At 41.0% G+C, this 13,894-nt stretch overlaps 1 protein-coding gene across 1 annotated transcript in view; it reads left to right on the top strand.

Moving 5' to 3' along the window:
- LOC120526920 (CMRF35-like molecule 5) overlaps positions 1-7,655 on the top strand; it is a 40,491-nt gene extending 32,836 nt beyond the window's left edge. Inside the window, exon 5 of the mRNA XM_039750020.1 lies at positions 7,445-7,655. Within this exon, the coding sequence (XP_039605954.1) occupies positions 7,445-7,476 (32 nt within the window). The 3' untranslated portion in view covers positions 7,477-7,655. The remainder of the gene's footprint in view (positions 1-7,444) is intronic.
- The last annotated feature ends 6,239 nt before the right edge of the window (positions 7,656-13,894 follow it).

The raw sequence follows: 13,894 nt of genomic DNA, 5'->3' as shown, positions 1-13,894 counted from the left end.
TAGTGTCCAGGGGGAGGTATTGCACTGTCTAGGGCTGTTCCCCCTGAATATAGTGTGCAGGGGTGTCCCGGCTGGGCATGGACCCCAGTCGCCTGCTACACCTACTAAAGATATATATTTTATTTAAAGCGCCAGTCCTTTTTTCTTCTGGTCCTCACTGGTCCTTGTTTCTGCCAACATTTAACACTTTGAACATGAGGTATGAGTGAACTTGTATACCCTGTTTAGACACAACATACAAGAAAATGACTATCTCAGTGTGCAGCTACTGTGGACACAGCCGCACCTCAGTTACCAGCTACAGTTCTGCCTTCTACTGGATAGCCATAAATATTAACTTTTATTTTTTTAAGTGTCAACAGTTTGAGGAAAATAGTGCTATAAATAGACAGTCTGTAGTTAGTTAGGTCCATAAATATTTGGACAGAGACAACTTTTTTCTCATTTTGGTTCTGTACTTTACCACAATGAATTTTAAATAAAACAACTCAGATGCAGTTGAAGTGCAGACTTTCAGCTTTAATTCAGTGGGTGAACAAAATGATTGCATAAAAATGGGAGGCAACTAAAGTATTTTTTTAACACAATCCCTTCATTTCAGGGGCTCAAAAGTAATTGGACAATTGACTCAAAGGCTATTTCATGGCCAGGTCTGCTCAAGTTCGTCGTTATGTCTTATCAATTAACAGATAAAAGGCCTGGAGTTGATTTGAGGTGTGGTGCTTGCATGTGGAAGATTTTGCTGTGAACAGACAACATGCGGTCGAAGGAGCTCTCCATGCAGGTGAAAGAAGCCATCCTTAAGCTGCGAAAACAGAAAAAAACCATCCAGGAAATTGCTACAATAATACGAGTGGCAAAATCTACAGTTTGGTACATCCTGAGAAAGAAAGCAAGCACTGATGAACTCAGCAACGCAAAAAGACCTGGACGTCCACGGAAGACAACAGTGGTGGATGATCACAGAATCATTTCCATGGTGAAGAGAAACCCCTTCACAACAGCCCACCAAGTGAACAACACTCTCCAGGGGGTCGGCGTATCGATATTCAAGTCTACCATAAAGAGAAGACGGCATGAAAGTCAATACAGAGGGTGCACTGCAAGGTGCAAGCCACTCATAAGCCTCAAGAATAGAAAGGCTAGATTGGACTTTGATAAAGAACATCTAAAAAAGCCAGCACAGTTCTGGAAAAACATTCTTTGGACAGATGACACCGAGATGAACCTCTACCAGAATGATGGCAAGAAAAAAGTATGGAGAAGGCGTGGAACAGCTCATCATCCAAAGCATAGCACATCATCTGTTAAACACGGTGGAGTCAGGCAGTGTGATGGCTTGGGCGTGCATGGCTGCCAGTGGCACTGGGACACTCGTGTTTATTAATGATGTGACACAGGACAGAAGCAGCCGAATGAATTCTGAGGTGTTCAGAGACATACTGTCTGCTCAAATCCAGCTAAATGCAGTCACATTGATTGGGCGGCGTTTAATGATACAGATGGACAATGACCCAAAACATACAGCCAAAGCAACCCAGGAGTTTATTAAAGCAAAGAAGTGGACAATTCTTGAATGGCCAACTCAGTCACCTGATCTTAACCCAATTGAGCAGGCATTTCACTCGTTGAAGACTAAACTTCAGACAGAAAGGCCCACAAACAAACAGCAACTGAAAGCCGCTGCAGTGAAGGCCTGGCAGAGCATTAAAAAGGAGGAAACCCAACATCTGGTGAAGTCCATGAGGTCAAGACTTCAGGCTGGCATTGACAGCAAAGGATTTTCAACCAAGTATTAGAAATGAACATTTTATTTCCAGTTATTTAATTTGTCTAATTACGTTTGAGCCCCTGTAATAAAGGGATTGTGTTAAAAAAATACTTTAGTTCCCTAACATTTTTATGTAATCTTTTTGTTCAATCCACTGAATTAAAGCTGAAAGTCTGCACTTCAACTGCATCGGAGTTGTTTCATTTAAAATTCATTGTGGTAAAGTACAGAACCAAAATGAGAAAAAAGTTGTCTCTTTCCAAATATTTATGGACCTAACTGTATGTTGATGATGACAGCGATCGAGATGCAGTACCCTGCAAAAGTATTCATCACCCTCAGTGTTTTTCCTGTTTTGTAACATTACATGCTGAAATTAAAATGGATTTTCATTTGGATTTTAAGTAATGGACTTCAACAGTACAGTCCAAATTGTTGAAGTGGAATAAGAATAAAAAACCTTGTATTTATATCAAAAATAAGAAAAATCTGAAAACGTGAGTGCACATGTATTCATCCCTTTCCTGTGAAACCCCTAATAAGCTCTGGTCCATCCAATTAACTTCACAAGTCACATAATTAGTTGATTAGGGTCCACCTGGGTGCAATCAAAGTGTCACCTGATCTGTCACATGACATACATATAAATACCCAGTTTTGAAAGGCCCCTGACTCTGCAACATGAAGACAAAGGAGCACTCCAGACTGGCCAGAGACAAAGTTATGGAGAACTAAAGATTAGAGTTGGGTTATATATCTCAAACTTTGAATATCCTATGGACGACCATTAAATCTATTATAACAAAATTGAAAGAATATGGCACCACTACAAACCTGACAAGAGAAGGCTGTCTATTAAAACTCACATACCAGGTAAGGAGAGCATTAATCAGAGATGCAACAAAGCCACCAAGGACAACATTGAAGGAGCTGAAAAGATCCACAGCAGAGATGGTATCTGTCCATAGGACCACTTTAAGCTGTACACTCCACAGAGCAGGGCTTTATTCAAGAGCATCCAGAAGAAAGCAATTGCCAGCCAGGAATTTCCTAACCCGTTATATCCTAACACAGGGTCACAGGGGTCTGCTGGAGCCAATCCCAGCCAGCACAGGGCGCAAGGCAGGAACAAATCCTGGGCAGGGTGCCAGCCCACCACAGGGCACACACACACACACCACACCCTACCCTAGGACTGTGGGAGGAAACCCACGCAGACACAGGTAGAACATGCAAACTCCACACAGGGAAGACCCAGGAAGCGAACCCGGGTCAGCTTACTGCAAGACAGCAGCGCCACCACTGTGCCACTGTGCTGCCGAGAAAGCAATTGCTTAGCAAAAAAATAAAAATACACGTTTGGAGTTTGCCCAACAGCATGTGGTAGACTCGCCAAACAGATAGAAGAAGGTTCTCTGATCAGATGAGGCTAAAGTTGGCTATCATGGGAAACACCATGTGTGGCACAAACCCATCACTTCCTATCACCCTGAGAACACCATTCCTACAGTGAAGCATGGTGGGGAAGGAAAGATGGATGGCACTAAATAGAGGGCGATTTTTGAGGAAAACCTGTTTCCATCTGCCAGAGATTTGAGACTGGGACACAAGTTCACGTTCCAGCAGGACAAAAAAACAAATGTCATGCCATATGGCTAAAGCACTGGAGTAGTTTAAAGGGAAACACTTAAATCTCTTGGAATGGACTGCGATGGACTGGTGCCCTGTGCAGGGTTTGTTCCTGCCATGTGCCCTGTGCTATCTGGGATAGGCTCTAGCACACCCCCACGAGCCTGTTCATGACTAAGCATGTTAGATACTGACTCACTGACTGAAAAAATAATCTGCAATCAATGAACAGTACTGAATTGATATCTCTTTTTAAACTATGTATATCTTCTTATATAATATGCTACTGTGCCTGCTTGTTAGTCTGTCCAGGCTTTTAAATCACCTGTGGCTCGCAAACCATTTGAACTATTGACCTGAAATTTGGTACACATATACTACGTGACCTCTACTGTCCGCTTTCGGGTGATGATTTTTATTACTCTTTTTATTTTTATTTTATTATCAACTCTCGGCAGCAGTACGGGTGCCGTTCTCATTCCCTACCACCGTCACTGAATCATTCTTGAGCCAGATGGAACACTTAAGTGCCTGCTTAAGTGAAAAATTGAGAAAAACATACTAAATAATTGCAATACAAATGCTGACTTAATCAGTTTTAACGCAAAATGTTGCGGATGAAAGAAGAGAAGAAGAGGGCCGTTAGGGTGGAGCAAAGAAGAGCTGCTCAGGAAGCAGCAGGCACATCAACCACTGAGCAAATGAATTCTAAACGTACAGAGAAAGAGGAGGAAAACTAGGAATGCTCAAGTCAAGTGGATTCACTGCATGTTATCGTGCAGTCCGCCGTTACTGCTTGTAAATAATGTGAAGGTTAAATAAAAAATTATTTTTTTATTTTATTCTGTATTACCGTAGATCCCGTTATATAAGCCGAGAATTTCGTCCTAGATTTTTGGCTTGGAGTTTGGGGGTCGGTTTATTCAACGAGTATCGTTTCAGATTCAAGATTTCCAGCGCAATACCGGTTTTGCTGATGAATACGGAAGTAAATAATGACGAAACCACAGAGCCATCTTTTAGATGAAGAAGTAACTTTGCCTGCCGGTACTTTAAATTAAATAAAGAATTTATTCAAAAAAGTGTTTTAGTTGTTGATTTTTTTTAATAAAATTTATAATAAATTATCGGGAAGTTTAAAATGAAATTTTTTGTTTTGATTTATGATCAACATCTTGCGTTATGAAACGGATGCGGTCACGTGGTGCCGCTTGCGCGATTGTAAACAAACAACCGAGAGCGTTAGTAGCGTCAGTTGGAGCCCAGATACATGTGTTTGTGGATGTAATTGCAGTGATTTACCTATATATATAATTCATTAAGACCATGCAAGCAAGACACATAATTGCTAAGGAAGGAAGAGAAGGTAAAAGTAAGCGATCGCAATCGAAACGAAGATGGACATTGTGTGGAAATATCTCCTCCCTTACTGCAGCCCAAAGATGTCAAATTAAATGGTGAGTACAGTATGAAAATTGTTTCGAGAATAGAATGCCTTTTATTGTCACTATACGCAGCTACAATGAGATTAAAAACAGCTCCTTCAGTGCAGAAAAAAGTTCTGTATAGGGCTTGTATGGTTGTTTTTTAGCTTTAGCATAACGCCGGGTCTGCGGCCCCGCTTCTGCTTTCTTTCCCTCCTCCGTCTGTGTTGTCTCCTAGACCCAACAACAATCCACGGAGAGCCCGCTGGTCTCGCTATGTTGTCTGGGATGTTGTGCGTGTGATGAAAAACACTCGAAACAGATGTGTGGCTCTGGACACCGATGTCTATAAGGTTCTGAATGGTGTAGCGGATGTTCGCCAAACCGATCGTGCACAAACAAGGACAAAAACAGTACAAAAACAACAAAAAGTGCACTAAAAGGAGAGCCCTGAGCAGCTGCGACCATGCGTGCCGCCATGCTCTAGCTTAATCGAAGTAGGCTAGGCACTTTTTATAAGTTTTTGGTTAGTACATTAGAAAAATTATTGGTGTTTTGGTAAATTATGCACATTATATTATATATCAAAAATGCCGGCAGTCTCAAATTCTCACCGATAAACATTATAAATATACCCAAAGAGACACTTTTAAGGAAATTTAGAAAATTTTGCTTGGAGAAGGGGGTCGGCTTAGTTACTGGTCATCGGCAAATACATGTAATTTAGTAGGTAGAGAAGGGGGTCGGCTAATATACCAGGTCGGGCTGTATTCCGGGATCTACGGTAAGTATAAACTTTTAGATAGTATTAGATAACATTCAGCTTTATTGTCATTGAGCACAGCACAAATACCATGACTTGTAAGTAGAAGTGCAAATAATAGCAAGTAATCAGATTTGCAGTATACAGTAATCCGCCGCCTATTGTGGAAGTTACGTTCCAGACCCACCCACAATAGGTGAAAATCTGCGATATAGCAAGACCATGTTTTTTTTTAATATAGTTTAAGCCTTAAAATACCCATCCCACACACTTTAAACACATGTAAACTTATTAAAACACACTTTGTAAACACATATGATATGTGGATGTCGGGCTAAGGATATGAGTAACATCTCTCTATTATAAAACATTTTAACTGGACACAAGACAAGGCAGTGAGACAGGATAAGAGCTGCTGTACAGGCTTTTAAATGATTGACATGCAGAGCGACAAGCTTAAAAAGCATCTTGAGAGACGCAGCACAGAGTCAGCACAAAGTCCACTTCTCCTTAGCGAGCATTCAGCTCACCCCCATAACACGAAGTGGTAGGAGCATAGCGCGACTTGGGGGGGGTTAGGAGGTTTGAGCGAAGCGATCGTGACCAGATCCGACGTTCAGCCGTCACACACACAAACACCCCCCCGTCCCCCCTCCTTCAGAACGCACAGAGTAAACTGAACAGCAGTCTTGGCAGAAGCAGCACAAAGCCAGTAGCTGATCTGTCCACTCCTACTTAGCGTGCGTTCAGACCGCCGCTTCACAACGGAGAAATAAAAGACAAATATTGTTTTTATAAAAGTTTTAAAGTAAAAATAAAAATAATGCATATGTAACAATTCCCATGAAAATAACAATCTCTTTAAATTGTTTATCTGGTAAACCAAACGAGGGGGTGGGCGAGCGAAGCAATCAGGGGGCGGAGCCCCCTAATGATAATAATAGTATTAATAAATCCGCAATGTAGCGGGGGCTCCATAGCTGTACTGTATATAATATAATAGCTTTGACAAACTCCTGCATTGCCTCAGTAGTGTGTTTGGGTCATTATCTTGTTGTAGGATGAAGCGCCGTCTGAAGAGCAGATCAGAAGTTTCTGTACACCTCAGAATTCATTGAGCCACTGCCATCAGCAGTTACATCATTAATGAAGAGAAGTGTGCATGGAAGTGTGGCAGCCATACTTGCCCAAGTCATTACATCCCCACCACCATGTTTAACAGATGAAGTGGTCTGCTTTGGATCTTAGACAGTTTCTTGTCATCTGCACACTTTGCTCTTGCCATCACTCTGATCAGGTTCATCTTCATCTCATCTGTTCACAAGACCTTTTCTTCCAGAATTCTGCAGCTTTTTCACAAACTGTAATCTTGTCATCCTGTTTTTCTGGCTAACTAGTGGTCTGCATTTTGCAGTGTGGCCTCTGTATTTCTGTTCATGAAGTCTTCTACAGATAGTCATCTCTGACACGTCCACATCTGCCCCCTGATGACTGTTTCTGATCTGTCACACAGGCTTTTTTCTTTACCATAGTGAAGATTCTTCTGTCATCAGCAGTTGAGGTCTTCCTTGGCCTACTAGTCTTTTCGCAATTACTGAGCTCACCAGTGTGTTCTTTCTTCAGCATGCCGTGTCGATCAAACACAGGAAGTTCTGAACCCTGTCTTCAAAATTCTTTTCAACAAAGTCTGTGTGTAATGCCACAAAAAGTGCATGCTGACACTTCAGTACAAGAGCAATGGTACGAGAATGCAGTCAGACTTCTTGTTTGGGCACATACACCATCCAGAGTATTTGCCGGTGGTATTCTTATTAGAAGTGTTAAGGTGCTCTAACTTTTTACTTCTTTTTATTTCAGCCTTTTGTCTTCAGAAAGGTGGTGCTGTATAACTAACATCAGTACTGGATACAGAAGAACAGATAAGAAGAAGACAGTGTTGGACTTGTTACAATTACTGCATCTCATTAACAACACAAAATCTCTGCTTATGATGAAGCTCCTTTGTTCTCTAGGGTGTTGTACCGTGTTAGCCATTGTGAATGTAGTGAGAAGTCAAGCAAAATGACATCTTTTATTGGCTAACTAAAAAGATTACAATATGTAAGCTTTCCAGGCAATTCAGGCCCCTTCTTCAGGCAAGATCTTGCTTGACTTCTCACTACCTTAGCTGGAAAAAATATATTAAAAAAAATTTAAAAATGGACTTGACTTGAGCTAGCAGTAATGGTTAAGTTTGTGATGCAAATCCACAAAATCTTCATATCTAGATAATTTATAAGGAATAGGCCTGCAATGTATCTTGGGGTGAAAAACTTTTATGTAAAGAGCATCATTTCATAACATAGAAGAATCTGAAATTAAAGAAATGAATGGAAATAATCTTTTTTTTATTATTTTATTATTAGGTAATGATTTTTAAGATCTCTTGTCAATCCCTATAGATGTCTGACTGTAAGTTATAGAGTTTGTTGTTGATTTAATGATCAATAACATGATGAGCAAACTCCGCTGATTTTGCTTCACCTCCAGGACAGCAAAATCGCATACTGGCTCAGGAATTTCTCTGAACTCAGCAAAATGCATTGAAATCAATGAGGAAAGAGGTAGTCAAATAGTTTTGAGTGGATTGTAATGGTGCAGTGGTCTTTTAAATGCCCCCAAGGGTAAGGAAAGTGCCTGCCAACTATGCTGAAACAATTATGGTGGCCAGAAATGTGACCTGATGTGCTATGAAGCAGTGTTCACCACTGTTCTACCATTCCTCCCTGAGATAAAATGATGTGACATATCGGGCTGTGTTGTCACTTTCTGGAGCCAATTCAGTTACAGAAAAAACACGCTTTCATTCAGAAGGAAGTCAGAGAATCAATTGATCAGCAATGGTCACCGTACAACTCTCATATCTCATGACCTTTATAGGTGGTTAATTGCGTGATGCAATCGGCTTAACCCATTGTAGATTCATGCATTGTGCATCATGCAGCCACACTGTCTACAGAATACCCTTGAATACTTTAATTTCATGTAGCCAGTGTGGTCCCTAGGGGGAGGCTGCAGCTCCTCAAACTCCCGACACAGAGGCTCAGACACATGTTTGCCACAAACAAAGGGTTTTTTTGGTGTGAAACGTTTTCAGTGGTAATCGTTTCCCACAGCTCAATACTCAATTTGCCACAATCAATATTCTCTGTCATCTTTGTCTTTCTCCTCCGCTCCTCTCTCAGCAAGCCTCATCCACCTCCTCTCAACTCTGGCTCCCAGATTGAAATGGCACTTCTCCTTTTATATAAAACTCGGGAGTACTTCCAGTGTCCCAAAGCTATGGCCTGGGAGTACCTCCGGGGAAGGCTGTTGCTCAACAAAGTAGGACTCGCTAGTCCCTTCTGTACCTCCTGGTGGCACCCACCGAGCCCAACAGGGCTAAAGCAATGATCTATAATTCCCAGTGTACCCTGTGGGAATCCATGGTAGCACCATAACCCAGGGGGGCTGCCACCTAGCAGCTCGGGGGAGGCAATGCCCTATGCAAGGTGCCTTCCCCCATCCTTCCATGCCATGGGTGTCCCAGCTGGGCAAGGATTTCAATACAGCTCTGTTCAGGATGCTAGTCCTCATGTGGCATCCTTCAGAGCGAACAAAACAGCACTTCCAAAGCATACTGATCATACTTGTGGTCTAAATTCATCCTTGTGACCCACAAGTCATTGGGGTCATCATTGGGCATAGACTCATGTTCACTGATGCAGCCTGGTAGTCACTAGCAATGAGGTCCAGTCGCTGAAGGGGATACAGCTCTGTGATGTCACACGTCAGACAAATGATGAATTTTCAGAGAAAAATTTTGGCAAATAGGGACAAAGCTTTGGTGAATTTCACAAATCAACACTAATAATAACAATAAATATTAGGAGAAGTAAAATAAAAAAAATTAACACCAGCTTTTATTACAACTATGTTCATGTAATGAAGCACATCTTTGTGGAATAACCCTTGCCCAACCTGAAACTTAACCATTTTTAGATTAGATTAGAAATACAGGGTGTCCGCAAAGTCAGTCAGTCAGCCAGTCATTCTCCAATCGGCTAAATCCTAACATAGGGTCACGGGGGTCTGCTGGAGCCAAACCCAAAAAGCACAGGGTGCAAGGCAGGAACAAATCCTGGGCAGGTCGCCAACCCACACCAGGACATACACACACACACACACACACACACACACATCCACACTCCAAACACACTCACTAAGGACAATTTAGGATCACCAATGCACCTAACCTGCATGTCTTTGTACTGTGGGAGGAAATCGGAGCACCCGGAGGAAAACAATGGAAACGTGCCAACTTCACGCAGGGGGGACCCGCAAAGTGAACCCATGTCTCCTTACTGCGAGGCAGCAGCACTACCACTGTGCCACCGTGCCGCCCGTTCACAAAGACTCTTTACAATTTAAAAAAATTACTAAAAAGAAATCGAGCACCGTCTTCTTGTGCTTCATGCAACTAATGGTGCCCATTTAATGGTGTATTAAATGAGGCAAAAAAACCTTCAATATCTACTCCTCATTTTGTAATAATTTCCACAGATTTGTCTGTTCATTTGTTTTTTAAATAAAATCTTGAAAATGTAAAGAGGATTGGCTCCAGCAGACCCCCGTGACCCTGTATTCGGATTCAGCGGGTTAGAAAATGGATGGATGGATGGATGGAAAATGTAAAGAGACTTTGTGGTCACCCTGTACTTTATTAATCACCTGGGGAAATTCAGACGTATATAGAAGCAGCAACATACAAAAAACAAACATACAGACTCAGAGAACAAATAAAACAACCAATCAATTAATAAATCAATCCATAAGTAAATAAATAAAAATAAACTTAACAGTTACATCGGATGGGAGCATTGAATTGCCTGATAGCAGTGGGCAGAAATGACCCCCAGAGGCTCTTCTTACCCCACCATGGATGACTGAGCCTATGGCTAAACATGCTCCAAGAGAACACCTCCTGGAGGAGATGGAGGGGATTTTTTTCCACCGTCCTCTATTCCATAACAGCTTCCAGTGTGTCCAGGGTTCACCCTCTGATGGAGCAGGCTTTCCTGAAAGTTTGTGCTTCTTTTAAGCTCAAGTTGCTTAACCCAGGATACTGCAACATAGAATACCACACTGGCTGCTCTGGACTGGTACAACATTTCCAGTAGCTTTCTGCACACATCAAAAAACCTGAGTTAGGAAGTCCAGTCTGCTCTTGCTCTTCTTGTCCAGTGCCACTGTTTGTCAGACCAGTCCAGTTTGTTGTTTATGTGAAGCACCAGCTTCTTGTAGCCCTGCACCACTTCCTCATCCTCTCCCTGAATGGTGACTGGCCTTAGACACTCCTTGGCATGTTGGAAGTCTAACACTAGTTCTTTTGTCTTTCTGATGTTGAGTTGCAAGTTGTTGTCCCTACACCACAAGGCAAAGTCCTTCACAACCTACCTGTGCTCTGACTCATCTCCATTATTAATGCAGCTTATGATGGAGGAGTCATCTGACAATTTCTGAAGGTTGCAAGTGCTCCTGTTATCCTGAGAGTCTGTTGTGGAGAAGGTGAACAGGAAGGGAGACAGGACAGTTCCCTGATGTGCTCCAGTATTATACACTATCATTTCTGACACACAGTACCTCAGCCTCTTCAAACTGCTGTCTATTAATCAGGTAGTCACTGATCCAGGAGATTGAGGGGGCATCAAGATGCATAGCTTTGAGCATATTCCCCAGTCAATGAGGCAGGATGGTGTTAAAGGCACTTGAAAATTTTAAAAAACACGATCCTGACTGTGGTTCTTTTTTTTTTTTTTAACATTTTATTAAAATCAAATAAAATTCCATACAACCAAGTAAAGTTTAACTAAACTATGTTCTGAGTAAATTGACACAATCCCACCCCCCCACCACCACCACCATGAAAAAGAGAGCTAAGTCAGCAGAGTAAAACTTTTATAATAGTAAAGATATGTAGATAAATAAAAATAAATAGAATAAAAAAGAGGTAAGAGAATCAGCTTTAAATGCTTATTCTAAAATGTTATTTATCAGAGCCTGCCAGGTTTTGAAAAAAGTTTTGCACAGATCCTCTAAATGAGAATTCGATTTTTTCCAATTTTCGGTCATTTATAACATCAGTTACCCACTGACTAAAAAGATGTGAGTTAGGATTCTTTCAGTTGAGCGAGATAAGTCTACGTGCTAATAGTGATTGTCCTTCTCCACTTTAAGCTCCTCTGTGAGCCCACCAAACACAGCTATTAATGGATTAGGAGGGATTGCGACACCAAGGCTGTCTGATAGGCATTTAAAGATTTTTGTCCAAAATGATATGAATTTGGTGCAGGCCCAAAACATGTGGCCCAGTGAGGCTAGAGCTTGATTGCAGCGTTTGCAGGTTGGATCTTGCCCTGGAAACATTTTGGACAATTTTAGACGAGACAGATGAGCTCGATATATAATTTAAAGTTGAATAATTGTATGTTTTGCACATATGGACCTCGAATTAATTCTGTGCCTTGCTGCCTTCCATTTCTTTTCTGAGAGATCCTTTTCCCATTATACTTTGGGATCTTTGAAAGGGAGGAACTTTAAAGTGTTTTTTTATATTACCGAAATGCTATCTGAGTCCCCAAGACTGATCAATATTTCTTCCAGAATAGAGGTAGGCGGGAGGTGAGGGAAATTGGGCAGGTTCTGTTTGACAAAGTTTCTAATTTGAAGGTAGTGAAAAAAATGTGTTTCTGGAAAGTTAAATTTAGAGTGTAATTGTTCGTAGAATGCAAAGATCTCTAAGTGATTTAATCCTGAATGTTTTCCAGACATTAAAAACTGCTTACATTTGAGAGGGTGGTTTTCGTGTAGAGGTGGCACAGATAAAACCTTCTCTATCTTAAAACTTCATACATTGGTTCCATATTCTGAGTAAGTGGGTTGTTACTTTATTAGCGATGACTTCTACTTATTGGGGTACAAAGCAAGGAATATAAAGAAGTACTGCAGGATTATATTTCTATCTGTGTCCATATCCAGATTTTTTATAGTTTGTATATTTGCCACCCAGTAATAAACAACAACAACAACACTTATTTATAGCACATTTTCATACATATAATGTAGCTCAAAGTGCTTTACAGTATATGAAGAAGAAAGAGGAAAAAGACAAAATAAATAAGAATTAAAATTAGGGAACACTAATTAACATAGAATAAAAGAAAGGTCTGGTGGCCAGTGAGGACTGAAAAAACAAACAAAAAAAAAAAACTCCAGACGGCTGGAGAAAAAAATAAAATACGTAGGGGTTCCTAAGCCACAAGACCACCCAGCCCCGCCTAGGCATTCTACCTAACATAAATGACCTCAATCAGTCCTCATGGTATTCAGGGTTCTCATGGAAGAATTTAATGATGACAGTCATGGGGACTTCTGGCCTTTAATCCATCTATGTAGAGACATCGCAGTGCTTTGAGCAGGTGGTGGTGGTGCAGGTCGCCGGCACAGAAAACCAGAAAAAGAACAGCAGAGAAAGTAGGAGTTAGTACGGATTTTAGAGTCACCATGAATAATAATGATAATTACTTGAATATACAGAGCATCAGGATTAAACTAAAATGAAGTTATGAGAAGGTCATGTTAAAGTAATGAGTTTTCAGCAGTGTTTTAAACTGCTCTACTGTATCAGCCTGGTGAATTCCTATTGGCAGGCTATTCCAGATTTGAGGTGCCTAACAGCAGAAGGCCAAACGCCTCACCACTTCTTTTAAGTTTAGCTTTTGGAATTCTAAGCAGACACTCATTTGTGGATCTAAGGTTACGATTTGGAGTGTAAGGTGTAAGACATTCCGAAATATAAGATGGATCAGATGATTGAAGGCTTTGTAAACTGTAAGCAGGATTTTAAAGTCAATTCTGAATGACACAGGTAACCAGTGTACTGACATCAAAACCGGAGAGATGTGCTCGGATTTTCTTTTCCTAGTTAGGATTCTAGCAGCTGCATTCTGCACTCATTGCAATCGATTGATGTCTTTTTTTGGTGGTCCTGAGAGGAGTGTGTTACAGTAATCTAGCTGGCTGAAAACAAAAACGTGAACTAATTTCTCAGCATCTTTCAGTGTTATAAGAGGTCTAACTTTTGCTATATTTCTTGAGTGAAAAAATGCTGTCCTAGTAATCTGATTAATATGTGATTTAAAATTCAGGTCAGAGTCAATAGTTACCCCTAAATTCTTTACCTCCATCTTGACTTTTAATCCAAATGGATTAAGTTTATTTTTAATAACT

Source organism: Polypterus senegalus, chromosome 3, assembly GCF_016835505.1.
Source record: "Polypterus senegalus isolate Bchr_013 chromosome 3, ASM1683550v1, whole genome shotgun sequence".
NCBI classification, from domain to species: domain Eukaryota; kingdom Metazoa; phylum Chordata; class Cladistia; order Polypteriformes; family Polypteridae; genus Polypterus; species Polypterus senegalus.
Note: the sequence above shows the minus strand (reverse complement) of the source record. Positions and strands in the feature narration are given on the sequence as shown.